The 20,276-nt window shown below is 42.5% G+C and overlaps 1 protein-coding gene across 1 annotated transcript in view; it reads left to right on the top strand.

Annotated features, from left to right (window-relative positions):
• Nucleotides 1-410: 410 nt before the first annotated feature.
• The window catches only part of fam189b (family with sequence similarity 189 member B), a gene marked incomplete at its 3' end in the record, with an annotated part of 71,872 nt that continues 52,006 nt past the window's right edge, over nt 411-20,276 (top strand). Inside the window, exons 1-6 of the mRNA XM_080739914.1 lie at nt 411-1,048; nt 8,149-8,209; nt 10,600-10,660; nt 10,918-10,995; nt 17,368-17,457; nt 18,046-18,111. Coding sequence (XP_080596040.1) covers nt 925-1,048; nt 8,149-8,209; nt 10,600-10,660; nt 10,918-10,995; nt 17,368-17,457; nt 18,046-18,111 — 480 coding nt within the window. The 5' untranslated portion in view covers nt 411-924. The remainder of the gene's footprint in view (nt 1,049-8,148; nt 8,210-10,599; nt 10,661-10,917; nt 10,996-17,367; nt 17,458-18,045; nt 18,112-20,276) is intronic.

The following is a 20,276-nucleotide window of genomic DNA, read 5'->3' as shown; positions in this document are numbered from 1 at the left end:
AATGGCGATTTGAATACAAAACAATACCAGCATGAACCCCCTAGAGGGCGTCATTACGCACAAATGACGACATGGCTTCGTTTCTCTATTGAAACAAACCCAAAAGCTTTCTTGTGGTGTTCATCCTTTTAGTTGACCTAGCTTGTACCAGTGAACTCTATTGTCATGAAACTGTACCTTAGACTTCTAGACTGTACTCAGACTTCTAATAAAGTATTCAATCAATCAATCAATCAATCAATCAATCAATCAATCAATGCTTTTAGCATAGGCCTGCAATATTTTATTGTGATCAACCACTGCCACCTAGTGTTCACACGGGGGTAATGTCAGAACTCCCCCCTCAAATACCCTCCCCCCTCTCTCTCTCTCTCTCTCTCTCTCTCTCTCTCTCTCTCGGCATAATGGACATGAACGGAGTGATTTCAGCCCTATAGGAGGAGAAGAAGGGGAATAAAAGTGGATGTTTGTCTGCATCGGGGTTCAAAACGGCTGCATTTGGTTTGTTTCTATTAACTAACTTTTGGGATTGTACTGCAGTGGATGTTAATCTTTCTCCCGAAACCCAAGAACTAAAGGACCAGAAAACCCCCAAAACAGACCGAGAGAAACTCTCAGAAAGACAAGACACATCGATCGAGAGGAATTTTGGAGTTTACCCGGTGACACTACAGGAAAAGAAAAGAAGAAAACTTGTTTTTAGGATCCAACAAGTCAAAGAAAAAACTGTCTGTGTGAGGTTGTCAAAACAACACTAAAATCACAACGATCGGTGAACAGAACAGGACATAACTTTCCTCATCCAGGAACATACAAGAAGCAAATAAATAAATAACTGTTGTTTTCTTTGTGGAATAACTGGGGTTTTTTAAAGTTGCCACTTCAGCAGACACTGACGATCAGAAACGAACCATATTTCAAAGTATGGCGAAAAAGTACGACTTTCTCTTCAAGTTGTTGCTGATCGGAGACAGCGGCGTTGGGAAGACTTGTCTGATTATCCGCTTCGCTGAGGACAATTTCAACTCCACGTATATATCTACCATAGGTTCGTATACAGTTTATGGCTGCAATGTACACACAACTACACGTAGCCTAGATACACCATTAAAGACAATTGCCTAATAGGCTACACATTACACCAGGTTTTCAAAGTGGGGTCCCGGGGACTCCCAGGGGTCGGTGAGGAGGTTCCAGGGGGTCTCCAGATGAATTAAGTTAGTTAACTCGTAATATGGTAGCCTATGTTATGGCAGAGTAATCCCTTACTCTACTTTTTACATGGGTAAAGTAATAATATTGCAGTAATATATTACTAAACTAGTTACTGCCCAACACTGGTAATCGGTCTAACATGCACTTAAACCATGTTTGCTATGAAAAATAACCTTTGTCCTCTCTATTTCTTCCTCTAAAAAACTTTTATGCACAATGATCTCTTCTGGGGGTCCCTATAGCACAAAGTCATTCCAATTTTGCGAATCACTGATACACACAACTTCATATCTAGCATTGGCCTATGGTTGATACTGTATGGTCCTATGTGGTCCATAGCTATGTAATAATACACTTAAAACAATACAATACAAGTCCATGTCAACCATACACAACCATTACATTATAATACACGACAATATATACAATGCAACACATATAGTCTGCTCTTTCCCCCCTCTACACCAAACCCCTTTCTGAAGATAGCCGATCTACAACGCCTCGCAGCGTGAGGCGTTGTGAGCTTGTAGATCTGCTATTTTTGGCTAAAGTTCTCCGAATATGGACACTATAGGGTTCAAGTGGTTAATATAAAAAAGGAGAGAAAAGTTTCTATCACACAAAGATTTGGAGGACCCCCTGTAGTAACTCTGAGGACCCCCTAGGGGTCCCAGACCCCCTGTTGAAGACCCCTGATATATAAGATTTATAAAAGTATGAGGGATGTGGGGGATGTGCAGTACATGTTCCATGCACTTTATAACACATCAGTGTCTTGGCCAGTTGGCACTAGCTAGGGGACTGAATGTGAGCATAGAGTGGGGGAACATAGAGTTACACCTACCTGTCACATTCTACGTTCTGTCTCATACACAGAACCTGATATAGGATTTGTTCAGTGATGGGCAGTAGCGAGCTACAAGTAGCGACGCTACATAGCTTAACTACATTTCTCAGTAGCGTCACGGTAGCGCAGCTCCTTTTGAACAAGCGTAGCTGTAGCGTAGCGGAGCTATTTTTAGACTCCAGTAGTGACGTAGCGTGCAACAAACGCTACACGTTACTATCCCGGCGAAATTTGACTGCTAAATAAAGTTTGTGAGGAAAATAATTCCCAACATATCCCCAAACATGTTGTTCTGCACAGCGCTGCATGCTTTCACTTCATTTCAACGAACCTCCTCTGTGTTGAGAACGAGAAGCGACAGCGACTGAAGCGAGACACTTCAGCCTGCATCTAGAGGGATTTATGGCTCTTTGAAGTGAGACCGAGCCAAGGATCTGTCTCACTATGCGCTCTCTACTACGCACTCTCTACTGCGCGAACCGGATCCCATCGTTCACTTCAAAGAGCCGTTCAAAAGATTCAATTCGTTCGCGAACGTCCCACCTCTGCATGTCCGCACCATGTTCAAGGAATGTCTGAGAAGTGAGAACAACTGACATACAAGCTCACATCGCGTTGCAAATGCCAACATTGTGAGCTTGTAGATCTCCGGGGGCGGAGCATAAATCAGGCTTCAGCCAGAGATGGACAGTACTCGAAGTACTTGAGTAAGAGTACAGAGTACTCCTGGTCACACTCCAATCCACAGTAAACTCAGTCAAAATGTTACAAGAGTAAAAAAAGTACTTGCTTTTAAATAAACGTATGTATTCAAGAGTGCATACCGGTACATGCTTTTAAAAATAAGCTACTTGAATTACAAATAAAAGTAAAAGTACTCAAGTACATTTCCACCGCTGGCTGCAGCTTATCAACTGTTTCGACAGCACACAAGTCACTGCAGTGCACTCTTTTGTCCACGGCTAACTAATGACAGTGAAGTGGCAATTTAAGGACCTTTTTAATACCTAAACCAGGGGTCTTCAACAGGGGGTCTGCGACCCCTAGGGGGTCCGCGGAGGTACTGCAGGGGGTCCGCGAAATTATTGCTTAAAAAAAAAAAGATTTCAAAAAATGTTTTTTTGTTTTTTTACATTTATGTTAAAAAAATAATCATGATTCTATCCATTTTGAATAGCTTGAATACATGATTACTATGCAATTGACAGATTGTTGATATTATTGACATTGGTTCTCAGTTAATAAGTAGTATGTTTAGAAATGGTAGTGGTACGGCCCACCCTGCTCGCTGTAACTTGTACATATTTAAAATAAAAAATATGTCGTAGCCCCGACCCCCCCACCCTACGAGGTGGTAGGGTAGGGGGTCCCTGCTCCATCTTCCCATCAGTTTGGGGGTCCCCGACCTGAAAACGTTGAAGACCCCTGACCTAGACAAATATAAATAAAAGACCAAAACTGCATCAAAAATTATCATCTATAAAAACATTGGTCAAATTGACTATAGTAAAAGAGGCACACATTGTGAAAATGGCAGATCTACAAGCTCCAAACGCCTTGTGTTCCAAGGCGTTGTGAGCTTGTAGATCTGCTATTTTCACAATATTTATCGGTGGAACAGAGTGAAACTAAATGTAATGCCTCAACTCCTAATTCCAATTGATTGTCAGGGTGGGGTCCCCAGTTCAAAAAGGATTTTTGGGGGGGTCACAGCCTGAAAAGGTACACATTTAATGTGTACGTAAAGTAAATTTAAAAAAGTAAATTAAAGGATGACACAAAAAGCCAGACATAAGGGCTTGTTTCCAGTTTTATAATAATCAACCGAACTGAGCATTTTTTGCCAGCCTATTTGTTTGGTGGAAAGTTGTACTTGATCATGAAGTTGATAAAAAAAAAAAAAAAAAAAGTAGCTTTGTAGTAGTTAGCTACTTTTGCCGTGTAGCTTGTAGCTTGCTTTGCTACATTTTCTGTGGGTAGCTTCGTTGTAGCTTAAGCTATATTTCATCAAGGGTAGCTTGTAGCTTAGCTTACTACATTTTCCAAGTAGCTTGCCCATCACTGGATTTGTTCTATTATGTACATGTCTGTTCTAACATAGTTATAACTACGGCATTGTCGGGTGGAAACCTTGTATGTCCAACATCTTTACTTTTCAGGAAATGGAAACAAATAACCTACATTGTGTTCCAGTGGATGTTCTGTTGTCATTTAGCCACTTGTTCTCGACATTTTTCATTGGTTCAAGAAAACCCTCTGACACACACTTGTAGCTATTTTGTGCTTCTTTTAGCCCCTTTTCGACTGCAGCTTTAGCACCACACTACACAACACGAATACAGGTCCTCTCGCCAAATTTCCAACTCGCCAAATGAAGCCAAATGAATTTTCTAGGGCAGCTCGCCAACTAGCGTGGACATGTCGCCACATGGGTTAGGATGCCTCGCCAAATGCTCCAAGGACAGGTCGCCAAAACAGCTTGGATGGCTCACCCCTAAGCCACGGACTGTGATATAAACAGTGGTGGAAAAAGTACTCACATGTTGTACTTAAGTAAAAAGTATCAATACTGCACTGTAGATATACTCTGTTACAAGTAAATGTCCAGAATTCAAAATGTACTTGAGTAAAAGTATGAAAGTATTGGCATCAAAATGTACTTAAAGTACCAAAAGTAAAAGTAGCCTACTAAATGTTTGAAAATAGCAGATCTACAAGCTCACAGCGCGTCGTGAGCTTGTAGATCGGCTATTTTCAAATAGCCAAGGTATAAAATGGGGCTAAAGTGGTCCATGCATTTTTTTTATAATAGCCTATTCTATTTTTTATCGGCAAAGTAATTAGTAACTAAAGTTTTCAAAAATTGTAGTGGAGTAAAAGTACAATATTTGGATCCGAGATGTAATGGAGTAAAAATAAAAAAAGTAAAAGTATTGAAAATTGGAAATAGGCCTACTCAAGTTAAGTACAAATAGCTCAAAAGTGTACTTAAGTACATTACTTAAGTAAATGTACTTAGTTACTGTACACCACTGGATATAAACAATTATAATCTAACAATCAGGCCACTAGACAATATCTGCTCAGGGACAGCAGCACTCGGGGACCCCCAAGTGTAAAAAATGAGCACATGTGCAAAAATTACCAAATGACCACCCCAACGGGGATGCTCACGGGGCATTCCCGGGGACCACCCACTCCTGGTGCTCCAGAACGGATGCAAAAGTGGTGGCGCCCCCAGTGGAGGACCCCCTGCCACTGCAGCTCACATAAAATGCCGTAACTCGGGCTAGGAGCGACCGGGAGAGCCGGGGCCGGTACCTATTCGTCCGCCTTGGCGGCGCGGACACCCCACCCCTCATTTCTCACATGGCCCTCTAACGCCACCATGAGGCCGATTCAGATTTTGCCCTAAAATCACGAAAATCACTACACAGTATGTCTACACTCATGTCATCAACATGGATCAGGAAGATTTTGGAAAAACACATTTTTGCTCTATTTCTGGAGATAAGTGACCTACGGTCGCTTACCGATCTGCATGATTTTTGGCCAAAATCTGTAACAGGGCCAGACAACCGACCCCCCCCCCCCCCCCCCCCCCCCCCCCCCCCCCGCACACACACACACACACACACACACACACACACACACACACACACACACACACACACACAACACTCTTCATTCTTAAACACTTGTGCTCTTGAATAAGCCTCCATGAACGTGTATCATTCACGGGCCCTATTCCCTACTGGTTGGCGAGCTGACTCAGGAATTTTGCGAGATGTCCTTGACTGGTTGGCGACCTGACTTCGGCGACCTGTCCCGCGAATTTGGCGACTTGGATTTTTGGCGAGTCGACTGGATACCCACAACACTACACCACATAAATATCTAAATTTTCCATTACACAAAAGTACCCCTATTGGTAAGAAACAAATTGACCCTTTTAACTGTGATTAATATAAATTTGTATTAAAACTATCCTAATTATAATGCACTATAATGGATTATAACTGTGATTATGATACATTATAAAGTATTAATGTATTACTGTGATAACTATAATAGATTGTAATAGTGGTTATAACACAATAGAATCTATTATCATGTATTACAACTATATCCTGGTGGTCTAAATGAAAGGTCAGTGAGTAATCAGTCATTATGATGTGTTTGGTCCTGTTTGGCCCAGCTCAGACCTACTCTGTATTTGGATACTTTTTAGTACCATGTTTAGTACCACTTTCACACCACTCTACCCAGGTCCTTGTAGTGGAAAACCTGGCACATGTGGGCGGTGTGGAGTGGTGTGGTGTTGGGCCATGTCAGTGGAAAGGGGGCTTATGTGTGACAAAAAAAAGTTGAAATTGGGAGAGAGCTTTTTGCCTGACAGCAACAATATGTGCTACATGTCATGCTATGCCTCTAGAGATGGGACGTTCGCGAACGAATCGAGTCTTTTGAACGGCTCTTTGAAATGAACGATTGGATCCGGTTCGCACGCAGTAGGGAGCCGTTCCTTTCTAATGAACAGTGGTGCACAAGTAGAAGTTTGGAATGTTAAGTAAAAGTAAAAGTACAAACGTATTGGTATCAAAATGTAATTAACGTAGCCTACAAAGTACCGATAGTAGAAAGTATTCATTATGCAGAATGTCCTGTTTCACAGGTTTTCCAAAGAATAAAATTTAGAAAACATCATTTGAAAATAGCAGATCTACAAGCTCACACATTGTGAGCTTGTAGTTCGGCTATTTTCAAATGGCAGGTATGTAGTCTACCTATGTATGTCAGAAATAAATGTATACAGGGTTGAAGTTATTTGTAATTATAATCAAAATCTACAAAGCACTATAGTAACTCAAATGAGCCAGTCTTTTGAACGGCTCTTTGAAAGGAACAGATCCCAGAGATCCGGCTCACTTCAAAGAACCATAAATCCCATCTCTATATGCCTCTATTTTTGTCTGTTTATCTGTTATATCTGGTCTGTTTGGAACGCAGAACTCCAGTACGCGCAACGTGACATCATTATCCTATAATGACCAATCCAAATCGCCAGAGTCCGACAGAAGAAGTAGCACCATTCCACCCATTCCTCGCTGCTTTCATGTCCCGGCTATAGCCTGAAGAGCTCTCTCTGCCTTCCTCGTGTTTCATGTGTTTTATATTCACTCTCACGTTCTTTTCTCCCCCCGTATCTCTCTCTCGCCTCGTCTTTATTTGGTGTTTGGCCCTCGTGCTCTCCGTGTGTTTCTCATAAGCGTGCGTTTGTTCTCCCCTTTTCATGCTCGGTTCATCTCTCTGTCACATCTCATTCCTCTTGTCTGTACAAGTTCCTCCCACCCTCATTCCTCTCCCTCTCTCCCTACCTCGCTCGCTCCCTCTGTGTTCCCAGTAGAATGGTTGGCCTTCTGGCATGCGTGGCTCGCAAAAGACCCCCTCCCTTCCACTCTCACTCTCTCTCTCTTTCTCTCCCATTTGTTTCCCTCGCTCTCTATCTCTTGTTCTCTCTGTCTGCCCCCCTCACTTTCATTCTTTATGTCTGTCTGTCTGTCTGTCTGTCTGTCTGTCTGTCTGTCTGTCTGTCTGTCTGTCTGTCTGTCTGTCTGTCTGTCTCTCTCTCTATCTCTCTCGGTTTGTCTGTGTCTCTGTCTGTATTGCAGGAAACTGAGACCAAAACAAAACGGTAGACAAAGGTTGTGTAGCAGTCAGTCAGTCTGTAGATTGGAGACACTCACTCACTCACTCACTCACTCACTCACTCAGTGTTCAGTCAGTCAGTCAGTGAAGTCAGCATTACAATGAAATGACGTAGACATTTGTCTTGTGTTTTTAATTGGTGTGACCAACAGTATATGCTGGGGGATGACAGAGAGAGAGAGAGAGAGAGAGAGAGAGAGAGAGAGAGATAATGTGTGTGTGTGTGTGTGTGTGTGTGTGTGTGTGTGTGTGTGTGTGTGTGTGTGTGTGTGTGTGTGTGTGTGTGTGTGGGTCATTAAGCTCATATCTGAGGTACTTACGTCATTGTTTGCCCTTCCTTCCTGTGCCCCATCCCCCCCCTCTACCTCACCCCCCAGGCATCGACTTTAAAGTTAAAACCATCGACGTCGACGGCAAGAAAATCAAACTACAAGTCTGGTAAGTAAAGATGTTTGTTTGCATCTTAACAAGAGAGACGATTCCATCCTCTAATGTGAAAGACTGAGAGACAGACAGTGTAGGAGAGACAGACAGTAGGACAGCTGAGAGGGAGACAGTGTAGGAGAGACAGACAGTAGGACAGCTGAGAGGGAGACAGTGTAGGAGAGACAGACAGTAGGACAGCTGAGAGGGAGACAGTGTAGGAGAGACAGACAGTAGGACAGCTGAGAGGGAGACAGTGTAGGAGAGACAGACAGTAGGACAGCTGAGAGGGAGACAGTGTAGGAGAGACAGACAGTAGGACAGCTGAGAGGGAGACAGTGTAGGAGAGACAGAGGGGAGAAGGTCGTGGTGTGATGCCATCTTAGACAAGTGCCTGTGGGTCGGGTCCCCAAATTATTTTGGGGGGTCCCCAGATGATTAACTTAATGCGCAACATTGTTTTCTCACAATGTGGTCATATGGAACCAAAGGGACACTCATAGGCCTATAACTCTGAGGCCCCTTTTCCACCAAAAGAACTTTGGTTCTAGAACTTTTTCCGTTCTAGATCAGGGGTCTTCAACGTTTTCAGGCCAAGGACCCCTTAGCTGAGAGAGAGATGAAGCAGGGACCCATATTCCATATAGTTTCATTGTTTGACAGCACAATCATCACAATTTTGGATTCATGTCAATTTGTGTTTTCAGATATTTAAGCACATGAACCGTCAATACTTAATAAACTTGACCTTTCACTCTGCACTTAGTGTGCTCTTTTTTCCCCTCTACACCAAACCTCTTTGCCAACAGCCGATCTACAAGCTCACGACGCCTCGCAGCGCGAGGCGTTGTGAGCTTGTAGATCTGCTATTTTTGGCTAAAGTTTTGGCTAAAGTATTTTTGGCTAGAGCTTGTAGATCTGCTATTTTTGGCTAAAGGGTTCTGAACCAATTCATTTTCAGTGGAAATAACACTCTGAACTAGTTCAGTATTAAGGCGGGAAAGAAGAACTGAACGGGTTCAACCCCGGTGGAAAAGGGGCCAGAGAGTTATGAAATCAAAATGTTTGACAACCACGGTCTGGTGGTGGGTACATTTGGTCATGTGGGTACATTTTCACCGTTGCTAAGTCTGCATTTTTGTTGTTGAAATGTTTTCCTGAGGAAAGCGGAACCTCCCTGTTGTTTATGACTGTCTGCATTGTCCAGCTGTCCTCCATATATGTACACAACACACGCACTCACGCACGCACACACTCTGCAACAGTGGTTCTCAACCTTTTATGAGCTCTAGAACCACTAGCATGTGTAACTGTCACGGTTTAATCTGTATTCACTACTTTTGTGTGACACTCTGAATTAGGGCATTCATTTAAGGGGAAAAAACAACAACAACATATTTGATGCATGGCAGTGGTCGTTGCCATGCTGGCTTGTGGTGTACATTTTTGTCAAAATGTAATTTAGCTGCGGACATAAGTGGACAAAAGTATGACCAAAAACACACAAAGATCTAGCCCTGAATGACCATAACAGGTCTGTAACTCTGAGAGTGCACAAATGGAACCAAATGGACACATTTGTACCCTCTCAGAGTTAAGGGGGTCCTTGCAAATTAAACATTAGAGAAGCACTGTACAAGTGGACTCCTAATGTGTCATAGTAAACTAGTTATAGATGTTCTGAAGAAGACCTGGAGACTTGAAATTCAGTTTTTGGGCCTTATGATCAAAATAAGGACGTCATAATGGTGTATAAAAGGGAAAATCTAAAATGTGCCACAGATAAGACCAAGTCCTTGCCACGGACACATATATCCTTATTTTTTGATAGTCGTGCTTTAAGACACTTTATGTATATATATTATTCGTTCCCTTTCCTGTTGTACCTTGCTCTTACTGTACTTACTGTACTCTGTACTCTGTTCTTGTTTTTCCTTTTTATCTTTTTCATACTTCTCTGTAACTTTGTAAATAACCTTATACTGCTGTGCTGCCTCTGAGCAACACATTTTCACCCTTGGGATAATAAAGGTATCTATCTATCTATCTATCTATCTATCTATCTATCTATCTATAATCTATCTATCTTATACGGACATATTGATGACCCCTGATACAAGGTTTTCCCATTTAAGTTCAGCAACAATATACTGCATCACAGACTGTGTACTTTGTATCCAAAACATTTCACTTTATAATCGCTCACTTAAAACATAAAACTAGTCATAAAAGTTCACAGAAATCCATGAAGCTATTATATTAGTAGTATAATACACCTCAGTTAGGTGTAATTCACAAGCAATGTGTCATTTTCAATGTGTGTGTGTGTGTGCGTGCGTGTGCGTGTGTGTGTGTTTGTGTGTGTGTGTGTGTGTGTGTGTGTGTGTGTGTGTGTGTGTATATAGGGACACAGCAGGCCAGGAGAGATTTAAGACCATTACCACAGCATACTACAGAGGAGCCATGGTGAGACACGCACGCACGCACGCACGCACGCACGCACACACACACACACACACACATAGGAACACAAGCTGAAAGAAGGGTTCTCTCTCCTAGCAATAGCAATGCTTACTATACAGAGCTTTAAACCTTTTAGCAAAACAAACCCTGTTCTTTTGACCAAAATATATATATCGCACAACACCACCTTTAACTGTGAGAGCAGTTCTAACTTTTTTAAACATCTGTCTGTCTATCTGTCTGTCTGTCTGTCTGTGTAGGGAATCATCCTGGTGTATGACATCACAGATGAGAAGTCCTATGAGAACATTCAGAACTGGATGAAAAGCATCAAAGAGGTGAGACAACCTGACCGCTCACATGACCAGAGACGCTTGATTTAGGAAGATAGCCCAACTCACGCTTAAATGGTACACAAATGGTGTCCTAAGTGGGTGCTGTTTGACGGCAGATCTCGCAAACGTCCTATATTTACTGTTGCCGGATCCTGCGAGAGTGTTGCTGGAACACAAGAAAGATCGATAACACAGTCGATTTTCTCCTGATTCGCCTCAAAGTTTTAGTGTCGGAATGTTGCTTATGAAGAACAGGGCTGTCATGATTAGGACATTCTACATGACGATTAATTGTCACTCAAATAATTGCGATTAACGATTTAATTGTGTTTTTGTCGTTGACAATTACATTTCTGTTTGGCTTGCCGACTATAATTTTAAAAGTTGTGTAAAGTGAGATGAATGAAGGACTCAACTAAAGTGCTGTCCCATTCCATTTTGGAGCCCTCGCAGCCTCTCACCCTCAAGCACTTACCAGCCGACAACACTTAAAGTCAGTGATGGTTCAGGGCTTGAGGGTTTAGTGAGGCCATTGGAATTGGGTCAATATTATCCCATTTAGGCCTAGAATTATTGAATGCTTTAACTATTGAAAAATAGCAGATATACAAGCTCACAGCGCGGCACCGAGTTTTTCAATAGTTAAAGCATAAAATAATGATACACAATAATGTGTACCCGTTCTAAATGGGTTAATTGTCTTGAATGACATGACAAACCTGACCGACCACATGACAAACCTGACAGGTTCTAGTCACATGTCGCTGCTTACTGTCGCTAAGCGGTCATGTGTTGTTTACAACAGTGATTCTCAAACCTTCCCATTATCAAGGACCCCCCAGTTTTGGTATGCTAGTTACAGACCTGTAAGGCTCCGCTCCATTTGATATCTAAGAGTCCATCATTTAGCTGGAAAACCCTCAAGGTCCTCTTGAGGCTCACAGCACTCACAACATGACGCGTGTGTACCGTAAGGCAGGGGTTTTCAAAGTGGGTGACGGGCCACCCTGGGGTGCCGCGACAGCAGTCCAGAGGTGCCACGAGATAATCATTTTAAACTTGAAGTACAAACATATTTTCAGTCAGTTCTAACCAAAATGGCTATTATCTCAACGTTTTCCTCGCAACATAATCGCTAAAATATGCTATAAATATAGGGTGCCTCGGGTGAGAAAAAAAAAAATCTTTATAGGGGTGCCCTGAGCCAAAAAGGTTTGGGAACCCCTGCCGGTTCAACCTATTTTGATACTTAACTACTTTTGGGACCCCAGACCCCACTTTGAGAATCCCAGCCCTACAGTATATTCATATTGTGATGATAGCACTCATTGCATTAGAGTGTGTGTTCAGTAACAGGAGTCTCCATGTCTCTCCAGCTCATTTTCAGGTGAAATTGGAAGTGATTACACAACGACATGAGCAGACAAAATTGGAACTGGAACACTATAAAAAAAAGAAGCTGATAAATGGGTACTTTCCTCTGATTGGCTGAAAGTTTGTCACCTACTTGAAAATGAATTTTCTGTTTATTAAAGAGTTGGAAAGACAGGGAGACTGCTGTTACTGAACAAACTCTATAGCATTGATTACTATCACAATAAAGTGCTTAAACCTTTTAACATTTTTGTTGTAACAAAAAAATATCACTTGCCTGGCCTTTAAAGGTTATACTATTAATTTGTCATGTAACTGTTCCCATGCTAGATGAATGTAACGGTTACAGTATTTAATGCTCCCACATATGAAACTAGGCATTTGAGGATGATGAAATATGCGTACGGAATGAAACTGAAACGGATATCCTCAGAATGGCAGACCTGCTAATTTAACGCTCTGGTGGCAGATCTCTCTCAGTAGCATTGAAACTGAGCTAACTTCTCTTTCTGCCATCTCCCTCTGTTCCTCATACACGCACACATATTGTACACACGCACACACACACACACACACACACACACACACACACACACACACACACACACACACACACACACACACACACACACACTACGTACGTCACACGCAGTCAGTCACAAAACAAGGTCGGACGTGAAGAATGTAGAGAGAAAGAGAAGTTTGGAGTTATTTCACTCCCAACAAAACAAGAATGAGGAATCATGTGTGTGTAAAAGAAATATAGAAAGATCAAAAATATCATATATCGAAAGTAAAATCTGTGGTTTAACCCCACGGTTCTCCACCTGTGGGTCGGGTCCATCAGGGGGGTCCCCAAAGGATTTGGGACACACACACACACACACACACACACACAAATGATTTGCTTTGGTTACATCACTCAGTCAGCAGTAAACATATATACAGTAAGTTTACATTATATTTCTAAAGTGACATTTTAAGGACTTAAGACCGTTTTTATTCCTAAAACAGGAGCGTTTCACTGTTACTACGTGTCATCTTTTCGATACCCATCTCCTCGACCAGGGTTCCCCAATAGGCGGCCCGCGGGCCATTTGCAGCCCGCAGGGGGCTACTGTCTGGCCCCCACCAACCCCAGTAATAATGGTGGTATAAGAGCAGCAACAACACTAGTATATCGTCGTTGTCGGGTGGAAACCTCGTATCTCCAAATTTGTACGTTCTTTCGCAAAGTAAAGCCCTGCTTCATCATGCAAGGCCGTCGCAGATCTACAAGCACACAACTGAACTGTCACTGGAGTAGCGGGAACGCCACCGTCGCCCCCTGCAATGTTGTGGCCCTCGGCTTGGTACCCTAGACATAATTCGGGCCCTTGGGGAAAACTAATTGGGGAACCCTGTCCTAGACTCTTCTCCCTCATAGCTCCCAAACTATAAAACAAACTCCCCCTTGCAGTCAGAACTGCAGACTCACTCCCCATTTCCCACTGCCATCTGAAAACTCTGTCTCCACCACAATCCCTACTAGCGCTCCTCTGTCCTTATGTCCCCTTTTGTCACCTTTATTCAATGGTTGCTAGTTTACTTAGCAGACATAGCGTACGTAGATTACTTGTTCACATAGGTTTGTCATTTAGATTCGTTTTTTTTCGTGACCAGACATGTTAAGAATGTTGTTTAGACAGCATGTGGTTTAGACAGATGCTGGGCTCGATGTTTACCTGGTATCCCAGGTTACTCTGAAGCACTAGATTGTTGTCTTTGCACTCTGTTTCCCGCAGGGACGTGCTGGCCATTGGGAAAAGCGGGACAACTCCCGAATGGCCAATTCATTCCCGGTCTGTCCAGGCCAGCCATTAGGAAAAAAATGTCGGGCAGAAACCTCGTATCTCTAAGTTTCAAATGTGTACATTTTTACAAGGCCGTCGCACAACAGTAGTGAAAACAGCAGATCTACAAGCACACAACGCCTCGCGGTGCGAGGCGTTGTGTGCTTGTAGATCGGCTGTTTTCACTAGTTTAAATCATTTTTTAAATGATAAATACAAAACAAACGGTTTTGGACATAGAAGGTTTCCACCCGACAACGACAAAATATAACTCATGTAATTGGCCCACTGGCTTGTCACTTTGTCACAAATCTTTGAGTAGCAGCAGCGCTACAGAGAGAGATCTCTCTCTATAGCGCGCAATGAGGGCCTCTACAACTCTTTTTCCCGGGCTGAATCAGGGGCCCAGCATGTCCCTGGTTTACCGTGTTGTTTGTTCACTTCATGCTTACTTTTCTTACTCTGACCTCAAGTCGCTCTGGATAAGCAACATCTCGTCTCTGTCGGGTGGAAACCTCACATGTTCCAAAACTGTTTTTCAAAACTGCTTTTCAGGATTCAAATTCGAGAATGGCAAAAGTAGCAGATCTACAAGCTGTCGCGCCGCGTTTACAGCTTGCAGATCTGCTACTTTTGAGGCTTCTGTGTGACTGTCATGGACTAGGGAAAAATTTGACAAAAAGAGGGAGTCCACACACAAGTCATACGTTTAAATTATTATCTCTCTTCTGTCGGGCCGAAACCTCCTAACTCCAAAATGTTCATTTTCGGAAAATGAGCTCAAGTGGAGTTAGGAGGTTTTGACCGAAGGGCTTACTACTTTTCATTGGTTCAATATTATTTTAAGATGTAAAGGGTGTTCAATATCCCTGATTTATGTAAAAGAAATCAAAAACCTCAAAAATGGAGTTAAGAGTTTTGGCCAGACAGTGATGATTTATTGAAATAAAGTAAATAAAGCAAGGATCAAAAGATGAATGGGTTTGAGGTGTGAGCGAGTCAGTAGTCGGTCATGTCTGCTGTGTATGGATGTATGGAGTGTGCCATGTGCGTGTTGTTTAAAAGGTGTGTAAAGGCAACTAGTCCAAGCATTTCAGGCAAAAATCGTGCACTTTAAGAAAGAAGCATGAAATTTGGCACACAGTTAGAACATGCCATATGGAACATTTTTGGCTATAGGGGCATCGCAGATTCGTCTTGGGAAACTTGTGGGAGCCAATCAACGTTGCTCTCATAGACTTTACAGTAAAATAATACAAAAAATAAATATGCTTTAAGTAGCATGTGAGGGGTCAAACTAGGTGTTATTCGGGATTCTGAATCCAATACAAGCATTTGTTTTGCACGAAAAACATTCCTTTCCGAGAAACGGCTGCCACAAAACTTTGAAAAGTGATGACTCACAGTCATTCCTGTGAATTGTTTTATTTTTATTTTTGTTTATTTTCTTTTTATTTCACTCATGGGGTCTGTTTTTAGCCCAAGGAATGTTTTTCCTGCAAAACAAATGTTTGCATTGGATTCAGAATCCCCAAAAACACCTAGTTTGACCACTTACATGCTACTTTAAGCATATGTATTTTTTATATTATTTCACTCTATAGTAAAGTCTATGAGAGCCCAATTTTAATTGGCTCCCACAAGTTTCCCAAGACAAATCTGCGATGCCCCTATAGCCAAAAATGTTCCATATGGCATGTTCTAACTGTTTGCCAAATGTCATGCTTCTTTCATAAAGTGCACGATTACATCCAGGGGTTGACACTAAGGTCTCAGAGGCACTTGCCCATCGGGCAAGTACAGGTCATGTTCTACTTGCCCGAAGGTAATGCCCACTTGCCCGAAAAGTAAATCGTCCATTATAAAATGATAGGTACGATTTTAATTACCGCTCAATTTAACACTTGTTTCTTTACTTTCTGGGGCTGTGCGATAAAATGTCATACCTCAATACCTCCAAATCCAAATACCAAATACTTTAGCTATGATTGAATATGTATGGTTTCACACTTTTTATTTTATATTTTTAAATGTAGCAACAGTAAAAACAGCACATTATAGGTAAATAGTGCCCTTATTTTACATTCCACAGACCAGAAGACACAGCGCACTGGCCACATTCAGGTGTTTAGAATAGACAGATATCTCGTGTTGTGTTTATAGACATTTGTGTCCCCTCTCAAATGAGCACTTGCCCTGTCGGGCAACCTGAAAGCCAACTTCACCTGCCCTGACGTTTTATTTACCTGCCGGGGGCAGGTGGGCAAGCCTTAGTGTCAATGCCTGACATCAAAATACTGCCCGAAACGCCTGGACTAAACTGAAGAGGAACGGGTTTAGGCCCACAAACAGGCCAGGTGGCTTCCCAAGCACAACCTGCTTGTAGGGAGAGAGAGAGAGAATGAGAGGTGTGAAGGAGAGCTCCCAATAGACCGAATTCTCAGAGCAGCAACCATAACTGCGGTGTCAAGCTGCACCTACAGTATGTGTGTGTGCCGATGTGCGCCGACTACACAGCATCGCTCTTGGAAAAGGCTCTATGTACTCTCCCAAACCACACCCCGCTCAGCTGTACACAATTGGCCTGACGGCCTGCTCCACTCTGCACTAAGCAATTCAATTCAATTCCAAAGGAGCTTTATTGGCATGAGAAAACATATGTTTACATTGCCAAAGCAAGTGTCACACATAAAATAAAAACAGTTGAAAATGGGGAACATATATATACAGTTGGAAGGGGTACAGCATTGTGTAAAAAGAGCTATGTCGCATTGTGACATTTTATATGATGATTCAAGTTTCTTTATTAGGCTAAACCCCTTGAGATGTGCCATCTCGTTTTAGAGGGGGGCCCCCCTATATATTTACAGGCACGGTATAAAGCTATTGGAACAAGCACTGAGGCTGCCGGCTAGCCTACAGTGAGATAGGGACAGGGCACATGATGCTGTAGTTAGTTTAGTATGATCAGTTATGGCATTCCTTTGTGGAAAAAAGCACAAAATGTTAAAATCCGGACAGCAACAATCTGCTGAATGCTATGGTATTATAAATGTAATAACACAGTGCTCGTATAACCAGACACTGTGTTATAACATGTTATAACCGTGTCCGATCCCAGCAACTGAACCTCAACACTCTACAACAAACCTTTCTCCTCTCTTCCCAGAATGCATCAGCGGGCGTCAGTCGGATGTTGCTAGGTAACAAGTGCGACATCGAAGCCAAGAGGAAGGTTTCAAAGGACACAGGAGAGAAGGTAAGGCGACGAATCGAATTCAGGCCGACTTGATTTTAAGTTCGCTCACATTAGAGGCTGCAGGGACACACGTAGCCAGAGACTTGAGCTCATCCAAAGCTGCTGTTAATGAGGGGTTTAGCTGCTCTGCACTGGCAACATGACACTATAGCTCTGGGGCATAATTGATAAAGACCTCACCAATGTTCTTTCTGCTGCTATTAGGAACCTCCAATAGACTAACAGCAGATGATCAGTGTCCTTGCAGGAATGTACAGTAGCTCACAAGGGAATTAGCTTGGCCCATTGAGGGCTTTCCAAGTAAGGAGGAGGACCTTCTAATCAATAATTGAAATCATACAGGAAGCCAGTGCAGAGCAGCTAAACCTCTCATTAACAGCAGTTTTGGATGAGCTCAAGTCTCTCTAGGAATGAATATGATTCTGCACAGCGGTGTGTGTGTGTGTGTGTGTGTGTGTGTGTGTGCGTGTGCGTGTGCGTGTGCGTGTGCGTGTCATAAACACGTTATCACCCTATCAGTGCTGGGTTTGGCTGCGATAAGGAACAGGATGTTGTGTAACCACTGGTGATGTGTTCTCTCCTTCACAGCTTGCAAAGGATCATGGGATCCGCTTCTTTGAGACCAGCGCAAAGTCCAGCATCAATGTGGAAGAGGTGATCTGTCTGTCTGTCCGTCTGTCTGTCTGTCTGTCTGTTAGGCCTGTCAAATTGTTAAGTAATCGCCTAATCACACGCGGAATTCACAATTATTGTGTTTAATCGTTTCCACGTTGAATAATTTTCATAAATTTTCAAACATTTCCCCAAAATAGCAGAAATAGCAAGCTTAGAAGCTTGTAGATCAGCTATTTCCGCTATTTAAATTCTATTTCTGTGTATACCTATTATTTATTATTTGTCATATATCTGCCCAGTGCAGGTTTTGTTTACCAAGCCCAAAAGGCAAACTGTAATAAAAGGGGTGTTCATAGGCCTTTGTTCCAGTCTTCAATGCCATAAACACAATTATTTCCTTAATCGCAATAAGGCATAGCAGTGGGCGTGGTTTACTGGTGCCACACAAAAATCACCCAATCCTTTTCAGCAGTGAATACAGCAGATCTACAAGCACACAACGCCTCGCACCGCGAGGCATTGTGTGCTTGTAGATCTGGCTGTTTTCACTTGTTTAAATCATTTTTAAAATGAAAAATGCAAAACGAACGGTTTTGGACATACAAGGTTTCCACCCGACAACGACGATATACTACATTTAGTAAATACCCTTTGTTTTTAGCGATTTAATTGTTTTCTTTTCACTGAACCAAAGGCTTTATGGTTCACGATTCACCAGGATCCTGGATGAATATTTTAGTAAAAGTCTATGGGAGATGAATGGGAGTGTTTTTAGTGGGACCAGTGAAGCACAACCACTGCTACGCCCGAGCGTGCAGGCCTTGATTTTGCAGAATAAACCGATTCATTCGGACTGATCAACAACAGAGATAAACACTGACCCTCCATTTTCCTGCAGTACAGAAACCAAAACCCAGCCGTATTTATCAAATGTACCCTGTCTGTCAAGATGCATAATCAAACATAGATCATGTTAATGTTTATTAACAGCACTGGTGGACAGTACATTTACTTGAATGTATCTGTCCTTTGCTTGAGCATTTGTATTTTTGGATAGGCCTACTTATGACTTTGACTCGACTACATTTCAATGACAAATATTGTACTTAAAGGGGAATACAACTATTGTTTGGGTGGCTTTTATGCCTTTATTGATAGGACAGTAGACTGACAGGAAATGGGGGGAGAGACGGGGAGTGATATGCGGCAAAGGTCGTCCGGATCGGGAATCGAACCGGCGATGCCATCAGGCATCAATGCTAATTGGCATAGTTCAATATTGAACTATGACATGATATACCTTAGCTTAGAGTTGTTGTGTATCCTAGAACTGGAGGATTGATTGTGTGGTCATGTGATCATGAAGATGTACTCTTTGGCTTGCAGAGTACATCGATGTCACTGATCAACCTCTTCAAGTTGAACCCTGAACCTTGTACTTTTGAATAGTATTTTCGAGTACTCCACTCAAAAAGTACAAATTTGACAGAGCTACTTTCACTAGTTGAGTAACACAGTATTTGACCGGGAGTATATCGCCACTGTCGGGCAGAAACCTTGTATCTCCAAGTTTCAGATTTTTACGTTTTTTCGTTAAGTAAAGCCCTGCTTCATCATACAAAGCGTCACACAAAACGCCACAACGCCTCGCGGTGCGAGGCATTGTGTGATTGTAGATCAGCTGTTTTCACTAGTTTAGTTCATTTCAAAGATATGAGCTCCAAAATGATGTGCAGTGTGTGGGTTATGGGATGTGCACTGTGCACACAGTATATGAGGGATGGAAAGTAACTTTAACTGGTGCTTGCATGATGTAGGAGCATCAATGTAAGAAACCCGTTTCGTTTAATGGCTACAGAGATACTGTCCCCCCCCCCCCCAGCCCGCCCGCCCGCCCACCCCGCCTGCACACACACCCGCCTGCCTGCACACACACACACACACACACACACACACACACACACACACACACACACACAGAGCTGGTTAAACATTTTGCCTCAAGCTAGATGCAGAATAGATGTGCCTCATGCTAGATGCAGAATAGATAGTAGATACACCATAAAAATGCTAATATACAGCATACGATTTGTGAAAGTGACAAACGGGCTTCACAGTTATGTCAGGTGTGTTCATATGCTTATGGTGATGCGATTTCAGATCAATTGCTCCAGCCACTGAGGAGAAACGCTGTGACAGACACT

This window comes from Nannobrachium achirus (genome assembly GCF_963921795.1).
Source record: "Nannobrachium achirus genome assembly, chromosome: 2".
NCBI lineage: Eukaryota > Metazoa > Chordata > Actinopteri > Myctophiformes > Myctophidae > Nannobrachium > Nannobrachium achirus.
This window is presented reverse-complemented; position numbering and strand designations above follow the sequence as displayed.